This window comes from Sphaerulina musiva (genome assembly GCF_000320565.1).
Source record: "Sphaerulina musiva SO2202 unplaced genomic scaffold SEPMUscaffold_1, whole genome shotgun sequence".
NCBI classification, from domain to species: domain Eukaryota; kingdom Fungi; phylum Ascomycota; class Dothideomycetes; order Mycosphaerellales; family Mycosphaerellaceae; genus Sphaerulina; species Sphaerulina musiva.
This window is the reverse complement of record NW_016017383.1, coordinates 3,788,608-3,805,164: the sequence shown is the minus strand read 5'-3', so window position 1 is coordinate 3,805,164 and position 16,557 is coordinate 3,788,608. Positions and strand designations below refer to the sequence as shown.

Below are 16,557 nucleotides of genomic sequence, written 5' to 3'. Positions count from 1 at the left end.
CTCCACTTCCCACCACCTGCACGGTATGGGTCGGCTGGGGCAATTCTCCAGTATACATGTACCTTATTGATCGACTTTAGATGAACCTCACCTCCCTCTCAGCCGTCCTTCCCCCTCAGCTTCCATTCCCTCTCCTCAATGGCACCTCCACCCGCACGGCGCAACCTGCGCAAAGATGTCGTCGCTTCCCACTTCGACTACAAGAAGGCGAAGCCCATCGTGCTCAATGAGACGGGACGACCGCCGCCGCCGAATAGCACCATGGCCCCCAACATCCGCTCCATCTCGTGGTCTCCCACCGGCAGCATGGTCGCTCACAATGTGCACAACAACATCCGCGTGTGGAATCCCGACCGAGCAGACGTGAGAGCGACAACCGCATTGCAGGATGGCCCGAAGCCCGGCGCACACGGTAACACTATTGAGAAGCTGGCCTTCAGTCCGCGCATGGAAAGTCTGCTGGCGAGCACAGGCCAAGACGGTTTTGTCAAATTCTGGGACGTCAGGCTACCGGGTGGATCAACAAATCTGGCGGGAGGAGGCGGCGGAGGCGGAGGCGGAGGTGGCAGCGGCTATGGTGCAAAGGGATATGCGCAAGGAAAGAGCGGAGAATACAAGACTGGCGAGCAGACCTTATTCCTCACTTGGCACCCCAGCGGCACAGAATTGTTAGTGGGCACGAGAAACGATGTCATCACTGCGCTGGATGTGCGCAAAGCAGACACGCCCATGATCCTCGAGCCCAACGCCAATGCCCCTTCCACGAGCAACCTCCCTGGATACGATGCAACTCCCACCGATCGCTCTCCCACCAAAGACAAGGGCGCCTTCTATCAGATGGCTTTCACAAACTCTGGCTCCCACATTCTCGCAGCAACGACGGAAGGTCCCGTCAAAGTCCTCTCTTACCCGTCTATGCAGCCCATTCATCATCTAGTTGCTCACAGCGGCTCGACTTACTCGGTCCAGCAAAGCCCAACGGGTAACCACATTGCAGTGGGCGGCACAGATGGCCTTATCACCCTCTGGAACACCAATACTTGGCTCGTCGATCACACCCTCATGGAAGCCGCGGGAGCTGTGAGAGACTTGAGTTTTAGTTACGATGGCGCCTACCTGACTGCTGGGGGTGGCCTCGATCCTCTGAAGGACAACGAGAAGGGTCTCAGCATCTGGCATGTGGAAACAGGAGAGGAGGTCGTCAAATTAGAGACGACCAATGCTGTGACATGGGCTGCTTGGCATCCGCTCAGACATGCCGTCGCATATTCGGGTGACCCAGGTGGCCTGAAGATTGTAGGCGGCTTGACCGGAGGGTATTCGTAGATGATAATGCCAAGTACTGTCGTGAGGACTATGACACTCGCAAGGACTTTTGAGATACCGAGGGCACTGCAAGTGTTCAGGCAGAGCAACCTGCGGTTGGCGAATGCGACCAAGGTTTGAAAAGCATCACGCGCAAGTAAAATTCCTGATTCGTGGACTACTCGATCGAGCGAGTATCGGAGATGGAGAGCTCCAAACAGCTGTCGGAGAGCTACAGAATATCTCAATGACCACGAAAACCCGCTCATTGCTCTGCTAGATCTGATGTCCGTTGAAGCTTCAACTAATGATACCTAGCAGCAACATGTATCACAGGGAGACAGAGCCGTGAAGCAAGCTATAGAGGGTCGCGTGGAACGCTTTGAGGGTCCCTCTCAGCAACTGTCAGAGAAAACATACCCTGTGCGCGATAGCACAGGGTGTGTATAGTGGATCCAAAATGAATCGTGAAGCTCTAAGCTCTAAGCTCTAAGCTCTCCAATGCTGAACTACCTAGTGAGTATAATGTGTGAGAACATACAATGTATCACACACCTGTCGGTGTCTCGTACTCACCATTGTCAATTCTACCTTAACGAGAAAAAAAAAGAAAAGAAAAGCAATCGACACTGGCTCTGGCCCAGATAACAAATATGAAATTGCGATTCTGCTATATCGTACAAATGCTTACATACCCCACTACCTGTCCTCCCTCATTCCCATACACCTACTATATCATTCATTCAAACATGCAATTTTTTTCCAAAAAGAAAACAAAAACAAGGCTTTCACATCATCTCAAACCACGCTCACATGCATGAGTTCAGCGCCGACTGATGAAAAGAGCAAGCCGCACGCATTATCCTGGGGACAGATCTTCTCGAGTTTGTCTCTCTTCTCTCGCTCTCTTTCTGACTCCTCGCTTCGCTATTCTCTTCTCTCTCTTTCTTTTTCTCAAAAACAGTACGATGGATCTTCAAAACAGTACAATGGACAACGCCGCGCTATAAGGGTAGTCGTAAAAGTCACCTTCTTCGCATATATCCAGTCACATCAGAACAATGTTGCCTCCTTGCCTCCTTGGGTTGAGGAATCGGAAGGCTCCTTCTTGCTTCCGTACTCCTACTCCGCCTTCTTACCAACGCCGTTTCAATTCGTCGTGACCAATTCCCAGTGATGTTGCTTTGCCACGTCCATCCGCCAGGGTAACCGAAGGTGTCGCTCATATCTGCATTGTCGAGACAGTGGTCGCATGCAGGCTGTGCGCTTCTTTGTCTGGCGATGGAGCCCTGCCAGGGGAAAGAACAAGTCATGAGCGCACTGTGCTCATTCTATGTCCCTGAATTAGGCGTCCCTGAAGATCACTCCATGCACCTGCCTCTGGTGGTGCTGACTTCGGAATGGACTGTAACGATCCCAGGGATCGCGAGTGTAGGTAGTGACCGGGCGATTCTGGCTCTCTTGCCGCTGGAAATGCGAGTAGTTCTATGGCTTGGCCTTTTTCCCAAGGCGTGGGCTGGGTTTCACTCTAGCCGAATCGTGGTCGTCGCCTTCCATTTTCACTGTACTCCTTCTTCGCTTATTGTTGTTGTTGAGGTTTGGGCTCGTGTTCTCACTGGCTATGCTGCTACTCGTGCCCTGCGCACTGTGCTGCGGCATCATAGGCGGGGCGGCCATATGCAATTGATGCGGTGAAGGAGTATGCGAATTAGCCATGTTCATGCCCGGCGCGAGATTGCCGTGATGGCCAATGTGAGGGGAGCCGTTAATGGGAAGGCTCATGTGAGACATGCTCGGCGAAGAGAATTGTCCGTTTGGGCCCATTTGCATGTTCGCCATACTGGGTGTTCTTGACCCTTGAGCTGCGCCGTTCGGTGGGAAGTGGATTTGCGGATTCCCGCCTTGCTCCCACTCTCCTACAAGAGCTTCGAGTGCCTGCTCAGGCCGCAATTTCTTCTCTTGTGCTGCATGCATCAAGTCTGACATGATGTTCATAGTTTCACCAATCTATTAAACTGTTAGATTGATGCTTCGGTATGGCCGGGCCATTGCTCTGCGCTCACCTCTAGGAAATGCTGTACTTTGGATGTGAATCCCATCGTCCCCTTGGGTGTCTTGGGGAAGTGATCTATCGTGATTCGATTTTCTGCTTCTTGTAGCTTCTGCTGCGCCTTGGGAAGTTTGTTCTTCGCCAGTTTTGGAGATGCCTTATGAGACATGGTGGGAGAGAAGTCAGCCAAGACCCTCTCGATCTGGCCCCTTGATAAAGTTTCTTCTGTGCTCGTCGTCTGGAAAGACAGGCACTCGATGGTATCGCTGCCAGCAGAGAACAGCACTTGGAGTGAGCCCGTCATCTCGAGACGGGCCCCGTTCGGATAAGCGATCGAGAAAATGGCTTTCTGACACGTGACTTGTTGTCCACCAGTAGTGGGATGTGGGGCCTCTCGAGCATGTTCTGTATGCAGGCGGAGCGAACTAGCGCCGGAGTCGAAATATGTATAGAAGTAGCGTGCAACATTCGGCCGCAGAACCTCATACGATTTCCTGTTTGGATTGCCGTTGTGATCAGTATTGGGAAAGCTGTGAATCAGTCGTCCATCCGCGGCGAAATGCTTCTCAACGAAGTTATGCCAGTGCGTGATGTCCTTCCCGTTGGCCGCAGGGTTGTCGTTGTCCAGGGAGAAGTTGCTGAGGTGGTCGTTGAAGTTCATCAGCTTGAGGATGAACATACCACCCTGCGCATTTGCTTGCTGTTGTTGCTGGGCCAATCTGTTCGCTTGCGCTGCTTGCATCGCCTGCTGCCTCTGAAATAACGCCATGGATGCGTGCCTTTGTGCCTGCGTCATTTGTTGCTGTTGCGGCGCTTGTTGCTGTGGATTTGCAGCCTGGCCTTGCTGAGGAGTCTGCTGAGCTTGCGCCTGAGCTTGCTGGGCCGGGCTTTGCTGCGAATGCTGTTGTTGGCTATTGGGAGTTTGCTCGTTAGGGTTTGCTACTCGGGATTGCGGCCGCATTTGTTGTGCAGCAGCGTTAGCAGCCTGGTTTTGGGGGTTGGGAGGAGCAGCTTGGCCTGGGTTGCTCTGCTGCGAGTTCGCATGTTGCATGGCCATCTGCTGAGCTAGTTGTGTCTGTTGGTGTTGTTGCTGCTGCTGCTGAGCAGCTTGTTGTCGTTGGATAGCCTGCTGTTGCATCATCTGCATCTGCTGCTGCTGAAGGTTGGGAGTGAGCTGGACTGGTTGACCAGCTGCTTGCGCCGCTTGCTGAGCCGCTTGTTGCTGCTGGAGTTGCGCCAGTTGTGGGTTCATCTGCATGCCCGGTTGATTCACGTTCATCATGCCGCTCGCTTGCGCTTGCTGCATCAGTGCCTGCTGCCGCAGGCGCATTTGGTGCTGCTGCATGGCAAATTGGGGATTCTGTCCAGCCACTATGAGAACTTGTTAGTCTTCACTGCATATCGCATTCTCTTGTCCCTCTTCCGAGCTTCGTGCTCGGGGCGATGCGCGCCGACTTACTCGCTGCGAACTGTTGTTGCTGTTGGTGGTGGTGGGCCAGCTGTTGTTGGGGTGTCATCTGGCTCAGAGCTTGTGCATTCGGCATTCCGCCAGCCATGCTCTGACCGCCCATGTGCGCGGCCATAGCCATTCCAGCACCTGGATGTTGTCCACCCATTCCCCCAGGACCCATACCGTTGGCGCCAGGCTGCATCCCCATCATGGCTCCTTGGTGTGGCGCGCCAGACACACCTGGATGCATCTGCATTGGCTGCCCCATATGTTGCCCGGGATTGGGTCCCATTCCTGGGTGACCGTGCTGTAAGCCTGGATGTACGCCTCCAGGCGTCGGTTGGTATGCGGCCATCATATTGGCGCACTTGATACTGTCTTACGCGTGGGCGACCAGAGCGCGTGTAGCGCGGTATGTGCTGCGGTCCGGCTCAACGAAGTCGCGAGTCTGTGCCGCCGGCCTGAGAGCGGTCGAGCAGCAGTCTCCAGGCCGTAACAGCAATGCATAGGGTGATTCGGCGCGGTGTGTAGGGAGGCGCGAGTCCAGCGTGTAGGCAGGTGTCGCGACACGCGGATGTAGGTATACAATGCGACGAAAAACAAGCGGGTCAGCCGAAAGCAAGACCGGCGGCGCGGCAGGTACTGCTCGGCACGGCGTGTAACAGGGTGGTGTCGGCGGCGGTATAGGGCCAACAGGAGCGTCGCAGTCGCAGATGTACGCGATCTGGGTCGTGTGCGGCCGCGACGAGATGCGGGAGACCCGGTGTTCAGAGTACCGACAGGTCGAAGTGACGGCAAGCCGTCGATCAGTCCGTCCGAGTAGGTTAATAAGTGGCACTGTGTAGGGCTGGGGGGGTGTGTGGATGGGACGTTCCTGACTGCGCCCGCTCGGTTCGGGGGGACAGGCAACAGTGGTGTCGTGTCGTATCGGGGATCAGCGTATGCGGCGCATGGTGGTTGCGGCTGGGGATAGGTAGGGAGACAGAGGAGAGGAGAGGAGAGGAGCAGAGGAGTAGGTAGCAGGTGGTCAGGTAGTATCCAGAGAGTACAACACGGACGCTGCACAGTCGGCGAGCGAGCGAGCCAGAGCAGACAAGACAAGCGGGCGCGGGAGACGGGGAGGTCGTGGCCTAGGTAGGTAGGCCATTCACTGTCCGATCTAGTAGTGACACACTGCCGCGCTTTCTGCTGCCTTATCTCGACCACACCGACGACACCTCAGGAAAAAGACAGTCAGCGATGCCCCAGGCCTCTACACCTTGGATGGGACTGTTCTTCGTGTACCATAGTCTATATCGAAGCATGGATTGGTATGCTGTACATGGGGTAATCGATATGGCATCACAGAGCCAGCCAGCCACCTGCTCGTGTCCACTCTGGCCCCATCCACCACCGACGGCTTCATCAGTCTTGATCCTCGAACGGGCGACTCCAACCTCCACTCCACTCTCATCGTGGGTCGTCCCAGCTTTCTCGGTCGGTGAGTCGGTCTCCTGCCGTGCCACGACTTTATGCGATGGAGCGCCCTATCTGCGGCCCGTCAGTGCCCGAACCCGTCTTTATTTTGCTCACCCAAATTTATTTTCACTGCTTCACCATCAATACCACACCATCCACCACAACATACAACGCCCATCAACACCTTCTCATGCCGTACGTATCTCTCCTTCGCCTCTCCCCACCATCACAATCCACCATATTTGAAAGATGACAACCGAAATTCATGTCTTCTTTTCCCAACTGAGTCGCCCTTGAAGAAATCTTGACTTCTCGTCCGCCTTCGCCGGCTGGATGTATACTTGCCAGTAACTCTTGTCTGACATATCAACACACTCCTCGCATTCAAGCCATCCACAAACATCTGTTCGCAGCTGCTAATTTGAGAGTGTCTCCAGAAACCCTTCTCCCTCAACAACGCGCCTGCACCGCCGCCGTTGTGTGAGTCGGTCGACCGCCATGAAAGAAAAAAAAAACAATCCTCAACGTCAGTTCCATCACATCCCCTACCACCTCCTCCACCATCAGCCGGATGATGAAACACATACCACATTCGCAGTTTTCACTCTATCCCCCACCAAGAACCTATTTCGGGGGTAAATGAGGGCGCAATCTTCCTTGGATGTCTGACCCCAACCAACCAGCACAAATCACTCTACACATGATACTTTGCTCTTTTGTGGACGTGGACTCCAAGCTGACCTTCGTTGTGTTGTTACAGGATACGCATGTTCTGCATCACCTCCGAGCAATTGCTCTCCTATTGCACGGGCATATCACGCTTTCATCTGTACTCTACCTGTGTGGGTGGATGCGGGAGAAGGTCGTCTGCTTTCGCAGTTGCTGCTTGGTGGCAAAACGATGATTAGGTATGTGCATGCCTGCTCGCTTCCTCGTTCTGCCTGGTAGTAGATAGATACAAAAACGTTTTCATCCTGTGCACTGCAGCTCACACTCTCTCGCCATAGTGAGGTATCTGACTGACTACATACCTTATGCATCAATCAAATTATCATTTCCACCATTTTGCTGTTGGCCAGACTCGCCACCATTCTCCTCCCCATTATCTCTCGTATCCTTGCTACCTTCCTTCTTGCTCGACCTCTGATAGTATTCATCCAACACTTTCTTCGGAATTCGGTTCAACAACTCCTTGGGGTAGATTCTCAACAACTCCCACGCCTTATCGAGACCATCAAAGATCGATCGCTTCTCGTACATGCCCTGCGAAATGTACGTCTTCTCAAACTTCTCCAGGAATTCCAGCGATAGCTTGTCTTCGTTGGAAAGAGCCTCCTCACCAACGACGGCTTTCATGGATGCCGCGTCACGACCAATGGCATACTTGGCGTAGAGCTGGTTGGAAACGTCCGAGTGGTCCTTGCGAGTGTGGCCTTCACCAATGGCGGATTTCATCAGACGGGACAGAGAGGGAAGGACATTGATGGGAGGGTAGACACCCTTGTTGTCCAGTTGACGATCAACGAAGATTTGGCCTTCCGTGATGTAACCGGTCAAGTCGGGAATGGGATGTGTGATATCTGTGAATGTACCCGTTAGCTGCGTGCAGAGTAGTGTGTGGTTTTCCGGGCGTGCTTACCGTCGTTAGGCATTGTCAAGATTGGAATCTGAGTGATGGAACCGTTTCGGCCAGCGACACGGCCAGCACGTTCGTAAATGGTGGACAAATCAGTGTACATATAACCTGGGTAACCACGACGACCCGGGACTTCCTCTCGTGCTGCAGAAACTTCACGAAGAGCATCGCAGTACGAGGTCAGATCTGTCAGGATGACCAGAACGTGCTTCTCCAATTGATAGGCGTAGTACTCTGCGGTAGTAAGTGCGAGACGAGGAGTGATGATGCGCTCAATCGTGGGGTCGTTGGCCAAGTTGAGGAAAAGTGTGACACGCTCCATACTGCCGTTTTCTTCGAAATCCTTGGTGAAGAATCGCGCAGTCTCCAAGTTGACACCCATGGCACCGAAAACAATCGAGAAGTTGTCATCGTGGTCGTCGTGAACACCCTTGGTGGGCTTTCCTTGGTTGACCAGGCCTGCCTGCCTACAGATTTGTGCGGCAATTTCGTTGTGAGGAAGACCAGATGCAGAGAAGATGGGGATCTTCTGGCCACGGGCGACCGAGTTCATGGTGTCAATGGCAGAGATACCCGTGGAGATCATTTCCTCGGGGTAGACCCGAGAGAATGGGTTGATAGGAGACCCATTGATGTCCAGGTAATCCTCAGCCAGGACCTTTGGCCCCTTGTCAATTGCTCGTCCGGATCCATCAAAGACGCGACCCAACATATCCTCTGATACTCCGAGCTTCAAGCTGTGACCTGTGAACTCGACTTTCGTCTGGGCCATGTTAGTCTTGCCATTGCGGCCATTTCCTTCTCTATCTGCTCGCTGCGCACCTTCTTGACGTCGATGCCTGATGTGCCCTCGAAGACCTGAACAACAGCACGGTTGCCTGCAGACCAGATATCAGCTTCTGATGCGACCACGTATATATCCTTCGTCTGCCAGATCGAGACATACCCTTTGCTTCGAGCACCTGCCCTGACCTCTCCGTACCATCTGGAAGAGTCAAAGAGACAATCTCATTGTATCGTGGAAATTTGACCTGTATTGCCAACGCTTAGTGCTCGCTCTTTAATATGCTGCTCTTCTGGACAGGTTATCAGGTTCGTACATTCTCCAGCATGACCAGCGGGCCATTGATGCCACCGATGGTGTTGTATCGCACGCGCGGCGTCACCCGCATCATGCGAGGATCGAGGTCCTCGCCCTTGGCCATGGCTGCGAACGATGAAGCGGCGGAGTACAATGGGTGGTGACCTATTAGTAGTAGGCGAGGAGTATTGACGAGTGGGCGAGCGTGGTGTGGCGGTGGGAGGCAAAGGCGCGCGGGGCAATTGGGCGCACGCGGTGTAGTTTGGACAGGCGCTGGGCTGTTGTCGCAATACCGGGTGGTCTGTGGGTGGTTTGTGAGAGGAGGTCAACCTGGAAGCCATCGCCAGAAGCTTGAGGTGAGAGCTCGATCGTCAACGCCAAGCCACGCGAGCCCCTACCTTGCCTCACCTACGTAACTTCATCATCTCATACTGATGTTTCTATGTATGTACATTACCTACTGTATCGTCAACACAGCCTGAACACTCCTAGCAGCATCGGTACGTGAGTGTTCAGCGTCAACATGCAAGCGTCCAGGAGCTGCCTGCGTATCGCCACACTAGGGGCTGGTAGTACTGTCCGATCGTACAGTCACAAGCCCGTGCTTGACATTGAACAGCTCCTCGCAACGCCAACATGGTCTGTATCCTCCCTGCTTCCCACCAACAGTAGCTCCTCGGCGCAAGTCACCTCCAGACAGCTCCATCACCTTTTACGGCTCTCCGCTCTCCCTCTACCGAAGGATGAAGCAGAAGAACGGAAAATGCTCTCTACACTCTCTTCACAGTTGCACTTTGCAAGAGATGTGCAGAATGTGGATGCCACAGGGGTAGAACCATTGAGGAGTCTGAGGGACGAGACAGTTCAGGGGCAGAAAGAGGCAGAATTGGGGCTGGAGGCACTAAGACCTGCTCTTGAAAAGGAGGAGATCAGAGGCAAACATCATCAGAGGGTGCGAAGAAGGAGGGAGGCTGTCACAGAAGCGAAGTGGGATGTGCTTGGTAGTGCGAGCAAAAAGCTTGGGAAATACTTCGTGGTCGAGGGAGGCAGAGAAGCGTAAAAGCGCGTCTCGATGCTTCTGCCAATCCTCTGCCAGCCCCCGGCTGTATGTAGACGATGTTGGTCAACGATGGAGAGGAACCATGAATCCATGGCTTGCTACAGCGAAGCACCTCCCGCCTTCTGCCGAATGTCTCACACATAGCGTGGCAGACGAACAAAATCCAGGAAAGGAGAAAGCCGACGGATGATTATTCATCTCCACATCGAAAACACCTTCTCTTGCCACACCACTTGTATCTCAACTGTCATTGCGTACGACTCACGACTGGAGAGGGAGTATGCGAGACACATGGTCTCCATCACTCATTCATTGCGGATTGCCTGTTGAAACCGTGGTGCTCGAGAAGAAAATCATAGGATTGTACCGTCCCCTTTTCAGAGCATCTGCTCGCTTGGGTGCTGATTGTGTATGGGGCGACGTGGCCTGGGACCACGATACGAGAGAAGTTCAAGGCCTCAATATTGATACCAGATGTCTAAGGCGTCATACTATCTCGACGCTCCTTGGCCTCACGCGCAGCCTCCTCCGCGGCCTTCTTCGCGGCCCTCTGTCGATCTCTCTTCGCTTTTCTCGTCTGCATTGAGAAAGTTAGTACGAACGGTGACGAAAGGTCCGAAAACACTCCATGTACCTCTTTACGCTTTTCCTCCTCCTCCCGCAGAGCGTCCGCAGCCGCCTTCTCATTCGCAACAGCGATCAGATCAAAGAACAATACATCCTCCTTCGCAACGGCTTTTTCCTCCGTGAAAAAAGTCCCATCCTCCTTCATCAAGATTTGGGTACCTTGCGCCTTGAACAATCCGCAGAATTGTTCCTCGTCACACCAACACTCCGCGCCCACCGGACTATCCTTCAGTATGATTTCATAATCAACCCCATTGAAATTCAAAGTCTGCTTTGGCCTCGGTCGACCAAGAATATCAAAGTCAAGAATCCGCTTCGTCATCCTCTTTTCCCGCTCCCTCACCTCCTCATCTCCCTTCTTCTCCTTCTCCTTCTCCTTCCCCTTCTTCAGCAGTGAAATTCTCTCCTCTTCCTCCCTCTTCCTCCTCGCAGTCCAGTACAATTCCACCTCATATTCATCATCCACCATAACTTGATCGTTTTCGCGATTCAGATGCTCGAATTGCTCTTTACTGACAATACTGACCATCACTTTCCGACAAGGGTGTCCGGCGCAAATGACGAGGTATTCAGGAAGCGGGCCGGGGCGATGGACGGTCATGTAGCGGATGAGGTAGCCTTTCATAGACTCTAGGCAAGAATCGAGCTTCGGAGTGGCCGACATGGTGATTGATTCTGTGCGGGTGGAGGTGAAGTTGGAGGTGGAGGTGGAGGTGGAGGTTGATGGGGGCTGAAGTTTTTTGGCGTGTCGGAATGTGCGGGTTTGTCGTTTTGTACTCTCTGAATCGTGTCGGTAATTAGGTGATTTCTTGATTGATTGGAAGTCTAGGTACCTTTGGTAGGTGTGTATGTGTGTGTGACACATATAGCAGTGGTGAGGGCTGGAAGTTTGATGTGGCTGCTGGCATTGGAATTTGAGAAGAGGAAGAAGAGGAAGATACGGCACCTACTTACCTTTGTGTCACTTCAATTAGGGATTGTCATTCACTGTGCCATGCAGCTGACCGGTGAACCCATTGTGTTGCTGCTTTGCGCAATAGATTGTTGTTTTGCCAATTCGGCATACTAATGTACTCAATTCACTCAAAGTGACGGGAGTTGCCGATGGCGAGGTGTCTATGCCCACGCCTCAGGTCTTCCACGTGCGTCTGACCGCTGAGAGCGACTACTGAGGAATACATACATTTAGATACGAGTCAGGGAAACAAAAAGGAAAATGTGAGCGACAGGCAGAACGTTGTTTTGGTATCATTTGAACAAACTACCCTGCAAGCCGATACAGTCCTGTGAGCCTTCGCCGAACTCTGACAGGACCGTAAGAACGCCAATACCAGCCTTTTTTCGTGACGCTAACAGACGATTATGCGGCAGCAGTCAAGTCCTTCTTGAGTGTACCGATAAATTGCTTCTTCTCGGAAGGTGTCTGGTAAGCACCGTGACCGAACTTGGACGAGGTATCGATCCATTTGAGCTCGACCTTCTCGAGTGCACGGCGGGAGGTGTGGATGAACATGGACTTGCGGAGGGTCATGACTCGCTTCTTGACACCAGGAACAGAGCCCTTGAGGAGTACGAAGTCGTTCTTGACCTCACCGTAGCGAACGAAGCCACCCATACTAGAGTTTGTGTTAGTGCGGACATCCATGGATCAAAGGGTGAAGAGGGAGGAGTAACGTACGGTGTAATCTGCTTCTTGCTGTGGTCAAAGTCGGTAGTGGCGTTGCCATCGTCGGAGCCCTTGCCAATGCGGTACACCTTGTGGTTGACAGAGGTACGGTGGTGGTAACCCATTTGACCAGCACGGGCAACAGTCCATTGCACGTGGGAAGGATGCCATGCACCGATACAAGCGACCTTGCGGAGACCCTTGTGTGTCTTACGCGGCAGCTTCTTGGTGCCCCAACGGCTGGTGACACCCTGGTATCCGTGACCCTTGGTGACGGCGATGCAGTCGATCATCTCGTCCTGCTCAAAGACGGAGTCAATCTCCACAGGCTTCTCGAAGAGGCCGTGGCCGAATTCGACCTTGTCAGCGATGGAGCCACCGTTGACCTGGATCTCCATCAGGTGGGCCTTCTTCTGCTTGAGAGGGGTCTTGGAAATCTGGGTGTGGGCGAGTACACGCACGACGGTGCAGTACTTCTTGATGCGCTCGAGGTCGCGGGTGATGCTCTTGCCGCTCTCCTCGGCGTGCTTCTTGGCGTACTTGGTGAAGGCCTTCTTCTTGCTCTTGTACCAGTTCTTGTAGAAGCGGCGCTTGACCTCGTCCGACAGGTGCTCAGCCCAGACAGTAGTCAACGAGCGGAGGCCGCGAGGAGTCTCGATGTATCCCACCAAACCAACGACGATTATCTGTAGTGTACGGGTAAGCGCATGCCATGAATGGTATTGGCGCCGACACTCGTACCGGAGGAGTTTCGATGACAGTGCATGCCTCGACGATCTCCTTCTTGTGCAACTTCGCGCCAGGACGGTCGAGGTCGCGGACAATGGTGGTCATGCCGGCCTTGTAGCCCATGGTGGCGGTCAAGTGGCACTTCTGCTTGGGGTCGTCCTTAGGGAAGCTGTTTGTGAACCATTCTCGTCAGCCAATGCTCAATTTCTTCACATCATGCTGGCCGCCGCAAATAAGAATGCAGTATCATTGTGTACCTCTTGACCTTTCCTCTGTGGCGGGCAGCGCGCTTGCGTGGCAAGAAAGCCAGCGAGCCATGACGAGGCGCTTCGAACTTTCGGTGCGACATGGTGGATGGTGAGGTGTTGTCGAATTTCTTGTCACAGCGGACCTGAAGTTCGAAAGAGAGAGATTCTGAGTTGCAGCTTTTGCGATGTGTGCCAGAACCAACGCTAAGCCCGAATCGTTTGGTGAAATCTTGGCAAATGTCACGTTACCGTCAATTCCTTCTCCACCACTTCCACTTCCTCTCCCGACCCGACTCCACTATTCGGATTGTCACCAACAATGTCATCAACATATTCGCACATCCTTCATCACTCGCAGCCTCGGGATGTACTTCAATGTGTGAACATCAACACCTGGCTGAATTCACCTTTTCAGCTCTCTTTCCGATCTCTCAAAGGTCGAGATGAAATAGCTAGTCCAGCCCAGCCCTGCCTGCCTCGTTATGATGCTCAAACGACAGAAATCCCTCCTCCTTTGATTCCGGCTTCCTTTGTCAACAACCTACTGCTCAGCATGAGATCCTGAGCATAGTCTCAGGATACTACTACTCATCACAGGCGTGCAGGATGAAATGGAAGGACAATATATTGGAAGACAATGATCGGATGTATCCACTACATATATGTAGCTGGCGTTGGTCTCAGAAATGCCTTCCATAACACATCATGTCCATTCGAACGCCAAAGACCACAAGAGCGTCCCTTTACAGTAGGGATTGCATGGACAACGCCTGACTACCTTATGTTGTATACCATAGCGAAAGAATCGAACTAAAAGTTCATCGCCATCACCTCGTGAGTTGCTTCACACGCAGCCCATGACTTCCAGACCATTGGCAATGTGGTTTTTGGATTTTTCAAGTGTGACGGAGGTATACAAGGTGTATAGCCAGAAAACAACAGAGTTGCCGGTTGACGATGAATCTGACCACTGTTGTAGCAATTCCGCATGATGATGATATGTACCGCTATGGATAAGGACGAACAGAGGTGGATTCCCGTGCAACCGAGACTTCCCACTGGGTGTCTACATGAATGAACATCGTCTGAGCTTCCTCCGCTGCTATGCTGTTTTGACTGCGTGTCGTATCAGACCTCGATGGGGTACTCATTGCGTGGATCTTCGTCGTTATAGCCGGCTCTGACCCCTGATGCAGTCCGGTGCCAAGGTCGACGGAGTCGTGCGCATCGGAGGCCGATGTTTTCTTACTTCGGCCCTGTGTACCGTCTGATCGTTTGCTCTTCAATTGCGACAGCGCGTACGAGGTCGCGTAGGAACTGCCGCGCGAGTACTCGTTAGGTTGCAGGGCACCGTAGAACGTGTTGAGGTCTCTGATGAACGGTTTGAGGATCGGCAAGGTGGTGGATACGAGGGAGAAGTTGATCTGTGTTACCGTCCAGACCACATACAGTGATGCGGTTCGCGAAAAGTCGGTGATCGAGTCTGCGTCGAACGTCGTCAAGCGGACGATGATGACGACGATGATTGGCAGCCGCAGACCAAACGCGATGATGACCATGAACTTCTTGAGGAACTTGGTCTGGAGTCGTGACACCAGCAGGACAGCGCATGCGAACAGAGCAACTTCTAGCACAATGTCCAGTATGCCAACAGCAAGAAGTCGTCTGTACACCCCTTCACAGGCGCCTGATGAGAGAGACCATGGGACATGCAAGTCGCACTGCAACGCCAGGGTGAAGATGGAGGCGATGATCCAGAGAGCGGTGCAGATCAGGAACACGTAGAGCACCGTCCGGACGGAAGTCTGAGGCGTCAAGCGCATGATGAAGTATGCAATGGACGACTTGCAAAGACCCAAAGCCAGAATGGTGAGTAGCTGGCTGGCGTAGAAGGACTGCTCACGGTCAGCCGGTATCCGCAGCCCCGCCGCGTATCACCCACCTTCTCGACATTTCGAAGCTCAGTAGAGGAAAGCAAGTCCACGGTCCTCCCCAAGCCGTGACTACATGCTCCCAACACGACGCCTTGCTGCGCAAAGGCGAAGACCGTGCCGGCCGCTAAGCACAAGTCATCCAGTCCACCTTGGTGCCTCGACATGATTTTCACATAGACACGGAGACCAGTCGAGAGCAGTGCCATGGCCATGCCCAGTGCCGTCGCAATGATGATCCATCCTCCCTTGTCTTCATCAGTAATGACGGCAAAGGGTGGGTAGTAGCCCTCTGGCACTACGGAGGGTGCAGATTGTCCCATGCACACAGAGAGATATGTGTCGGCGGCGTATATATGTGAGGGAAGAGAGAGGGAGAGACGCTGAAGCGCGCTCAGAGACGAATAGCGCACGCTCACGCTATGCGGGTCGTGAAGGTTCTTAACACTAAGCTTACCTGACTTGCGCGCGCGCACACGCGTGTGCGTGACCGTTTGAAAGCATGATGAAGAGCTCTGAACGTCCCTGGACCTGGGAGGTTGCGACACAAGATGCCTGTCGCTGTGACCGCCATCCAGAAGAAGTCCGGTATGCTCGCCACCTCGTGGCTCAGGGACGATCGGCCTGCCGTGGATCTAACGGAGACATTCACGGTTTCGAGACCCGGCACGACATGCTTTTATCTGGAAGTAGAAGCTGCACCTGAAGTCCTGAGCAAGCCACGGCTAAAGTTATCGTCAATGGCTCCATGGATGCGACCATGCGAAGGACCGAAGGTCGATATCGCGTACACGTGGGATGGAAGCATGGTTCTTGGCAAGTGTCAGAGTGCGAGCAGCTCATCTTATCTACCTTGCCTGTATTCCTTACATGTATGATGTATCTACATATCATCACCACGGGCGGCGCCATTCTCATCCAGCGGTCCGGTCAATTCTTCATTGAAGCACCCACTGCAGGTACGCAGAAGTCTTGTCCCTGCTAGCGATGGTGATGATAATGATGTTAGCATGCTCGAGCTGGAGAGTGCCGATTGGCGGCAATGCTCGAGCAGGCACAGTTGCAGGACACGACGGAAATGCAATGCAGTAGATGAGGATGATCGAGCAATAAAGGGACGGGACCGGGAATGGGGGGAGAAGAGGGAAAGGGAGTTGGGGAGTCGAAACAAAGTTTTTCGCGTACGATAGGCTATAGACTAGGAGGTAAAAAAATAGGCTTTCAAACGCTAGCCTCCAAGCAGTTTTTAGCGCGGCACAGTATGTGATGGAATTCATGGATGCTCGACTTCTCGTGTACCTCCTATGTAGACCCTG

The 16,557-nt window shown here is 53.2% G+C and overlaps 7 protein-coding genes across 7 annotated transcripts; 2 read left to right on the top strand and 5 right to left on the bottom strand.

Moving 5' to 3' along the window:
• Window positions 1–65: 65 nt before the first annotated feature.
• Window positions 66–5,764, bottom strand: SEPMUDRAFT_146551 (uncharacterized protein). The gene is made up of 3 exons (XM_016903723.1): window positions 4,815–5,764; window positions 3,369–4,726; window positions 66–3,312 (listed from the first exon to the last, which is right to left on the bottom strand). Exons 1-3 carry the CDS (start codon window positions 5,161–5,163, stop codon window positions 2,791–2,793), a joined length of 2,229 nt encoding a protein of 742 aa, XP_016765686.1. The 5' UTR covers window positions 5,164–5,764; the 3' UTR covers window positions 66–2,790.
• SEPMUDRAFT_28425 (THO complex subunit 3) lies at window positions 139–1,311 on the top strand (the record flags this gene model as incomplete). Its single annotated transcript, XM_016908442.1, has 2 exons — window positions 139–514; window positions 599–1,311. Coding segments are annotated over 2 exons (1,089 nt in total), but the record flags the coding sequence as incomplete, so codon positions are not given.
• A 1,406-nt stretch (window positions 5,765–7,170) lies between the features above and the next one.
• Window positions 7,171–9,287, bottom strand: SEPMUDRAFT_146550 (vacuolar ATP synthase subunit B). The gene is made up of 5 exons (XM_016903722.1): window positions 9,000–9,287; window positions 8,846–8,930; window positions 8,722–8,777; window positions 7,903–8,662; window positions 7,171–7,843 (listed from the first exon to the last, which is right to left on the bottom strand). The coding sequence occupies exons 1-5, from the start codon at window positions 9,102–9,104 to the stop codon at window positions 7,296–7,298; spliced, it is 1,554 nt and encodes a 517-aa protein (XP_016765685.1). The 5' UTR covers window positions 9,105–9,287; the 3' UTR covers window positions 7,171–7,295.
• Window positions 9,288–9,458: 171 nt separating this feature from the next.
• On the top strand, window positions 9,459–11,074 carry SEPMUDRAFT_146549 (uncharacterized protein). Its single transcript, XM_016903721.1, has one exon. The coding sequence runs from the start codon at window positions 9,504–9,506 to the stop codon at window positions 10,038–10,040; it is 537 nt and encodes a 178-aa protein (XP_016765684.1). The 5' UTR covers window positions 9,459–9,503; the 3' UTR covers window positions 10,041–11,074.
• Window positions 9,459–11,331, bottom strand: SEPMUDRAFT_153477 (uncharacterized protein; the record flags this gene model as incomplete). Its single annotated transcript, XM_016907511.1, has 1 exon — window positions 9,459–11,331. The coding sequence occupies one exon, from the start codon at window positions 11,329–11,331 to the stop codon at window positions 10,519–10,521; it is 813 nt and encodes a 270-aa protein (XP_016765683.1). The 3' UTR covers window positions 9,459–10,518.
• A 382-nt stretch (window positions 11,332–11,713) lies between these two features.
• Window positions 11,714–13,448, bottom strand: SEPMUDRAFT_146548 (60S ribosomal protein L3). Its single transcript, XM_016903720.1, has 4 exons — window positions 13,320–13,448; window positions 13,075–13,231; window positions 12,346–13,019; window positions 11,714–12,283 (listed from the first exon to the last, which is right to left on the bottom strand). Exons 1-4 carry the CDS (start codon window positions 13,409–13,411, stop codon window positions 12,028–12,030), a joined length of 1,179 nt encoding a protein of 392 aa, XP_016765682.1. The 5' UTR covers window positions 13,412–13,448; the 3' UTR covers window positions 11,714–12,027.
• Window positions 13,449–14,317: 869 nt separating this feature from the next.
• SEPMUDRAFT_33867 (uncharacterized protein) lies at window positions 14,318–15,564 on the bottom strand (the record flags this gene model as incomplete). The annotated part of the gene is made up of 2 exons (XM_016908552.1): window positions 14,318–15,208; window positions 15,253–15,564. 2 exons carry the CDS (start codon window positions 15,562–15,564, stop codon window positions 14,318–14,320), a joined length of 1,203 nt encoding a protein of 400 aa, XP_016765681.1.
• Between the last annotated feature and the right edge of the window lie 993 nt (window positions 15,565–16,557).

What these genes read in the sequence shown, in the direction of transcription:
- SEPMUDRAFT_146551 (XM_016903723.1), bottom strand. Translation starts at nt 5,163, where the DNA reads ATGATGGCCGCATACCAACCGACGCCTGGAGGCGTACATCCAGGCTTA. An exon ending in GCAACAACAGTTCGCAGCGA is followed by an intron (nt 4,727 to 4,814) that starts GTAAGTCGGCGC and finishes AAGTTCTCATAG; the next exon opens with TGGCTGGACAGAATCCCCAA. An exon ending in AAGTACAGCATTTCCTAGAG is followed by an intron (nt 3,313 to 3,368) that starts GTGAGCGCAGAG and finishes ACAGTTTAATAG; the next exon opens with ATTGGTGAAACTATGAACAT.
- SEPMUDRAFT_146548 (XM_016903720.1), bottom strand. Translation starts at nt 13,411, where the DNA reads ATGTCGCACCGAAAGTTCGAAGCGCCTCGTCATGGCTCGCTGGCTTTC. An exon ending in CTGTCATCGAAACTCCTCCG is followed by an intron (nt 13,020 to 13,074) that starts GTACGAGTGTCG and finishes CGTACACTACAG; the next exon opens with ATAATCGTCGTTGGTTTGGT. An exon ending in AGCAAGAAGCAGATTACACC is followed by an intron (nt 12,284 to 12,345) that starts GTACGTTACTCC and finishes CACAAACTCTAG; the next exon opens with TATGGGTGGCTTCGTTCGCT.
- SEPMUDRAFT_146549 (XM_016903721.1), top strand. Translation starts at nt 9,504, where the DNA reads ATGCAAGCGTCCAGGAGCTGCCTGCGTATCGCCACACTAGGGGCTGGT.
- SEPMUDRAFT_146550 (XM_016903722.1), bottom strand. Translation starts at nt 9,104, where the DNA reads ATGGCCAAGGGCGAGGACCTCGATCCTCGCATGATGCGGGTGACGCCG. An exon ending in CAGGCATCGACGTCAAGAAG is followed by an intron (nt 8,663 to 8,721) that starts GTGCGCAGCGAG and finishes AACATGGCCCAG; the next exon opens with ACGAAAGTCGAGTTCACAGG. An exon ending in CTTGACAATGCCTAACGACG is followed by an intron (nt 7,844 to 7,902) that starts GTAAGCACGCCC and finishes GTACATTCACAG; the next exon opens with ATATCACACATCCCATTCCC.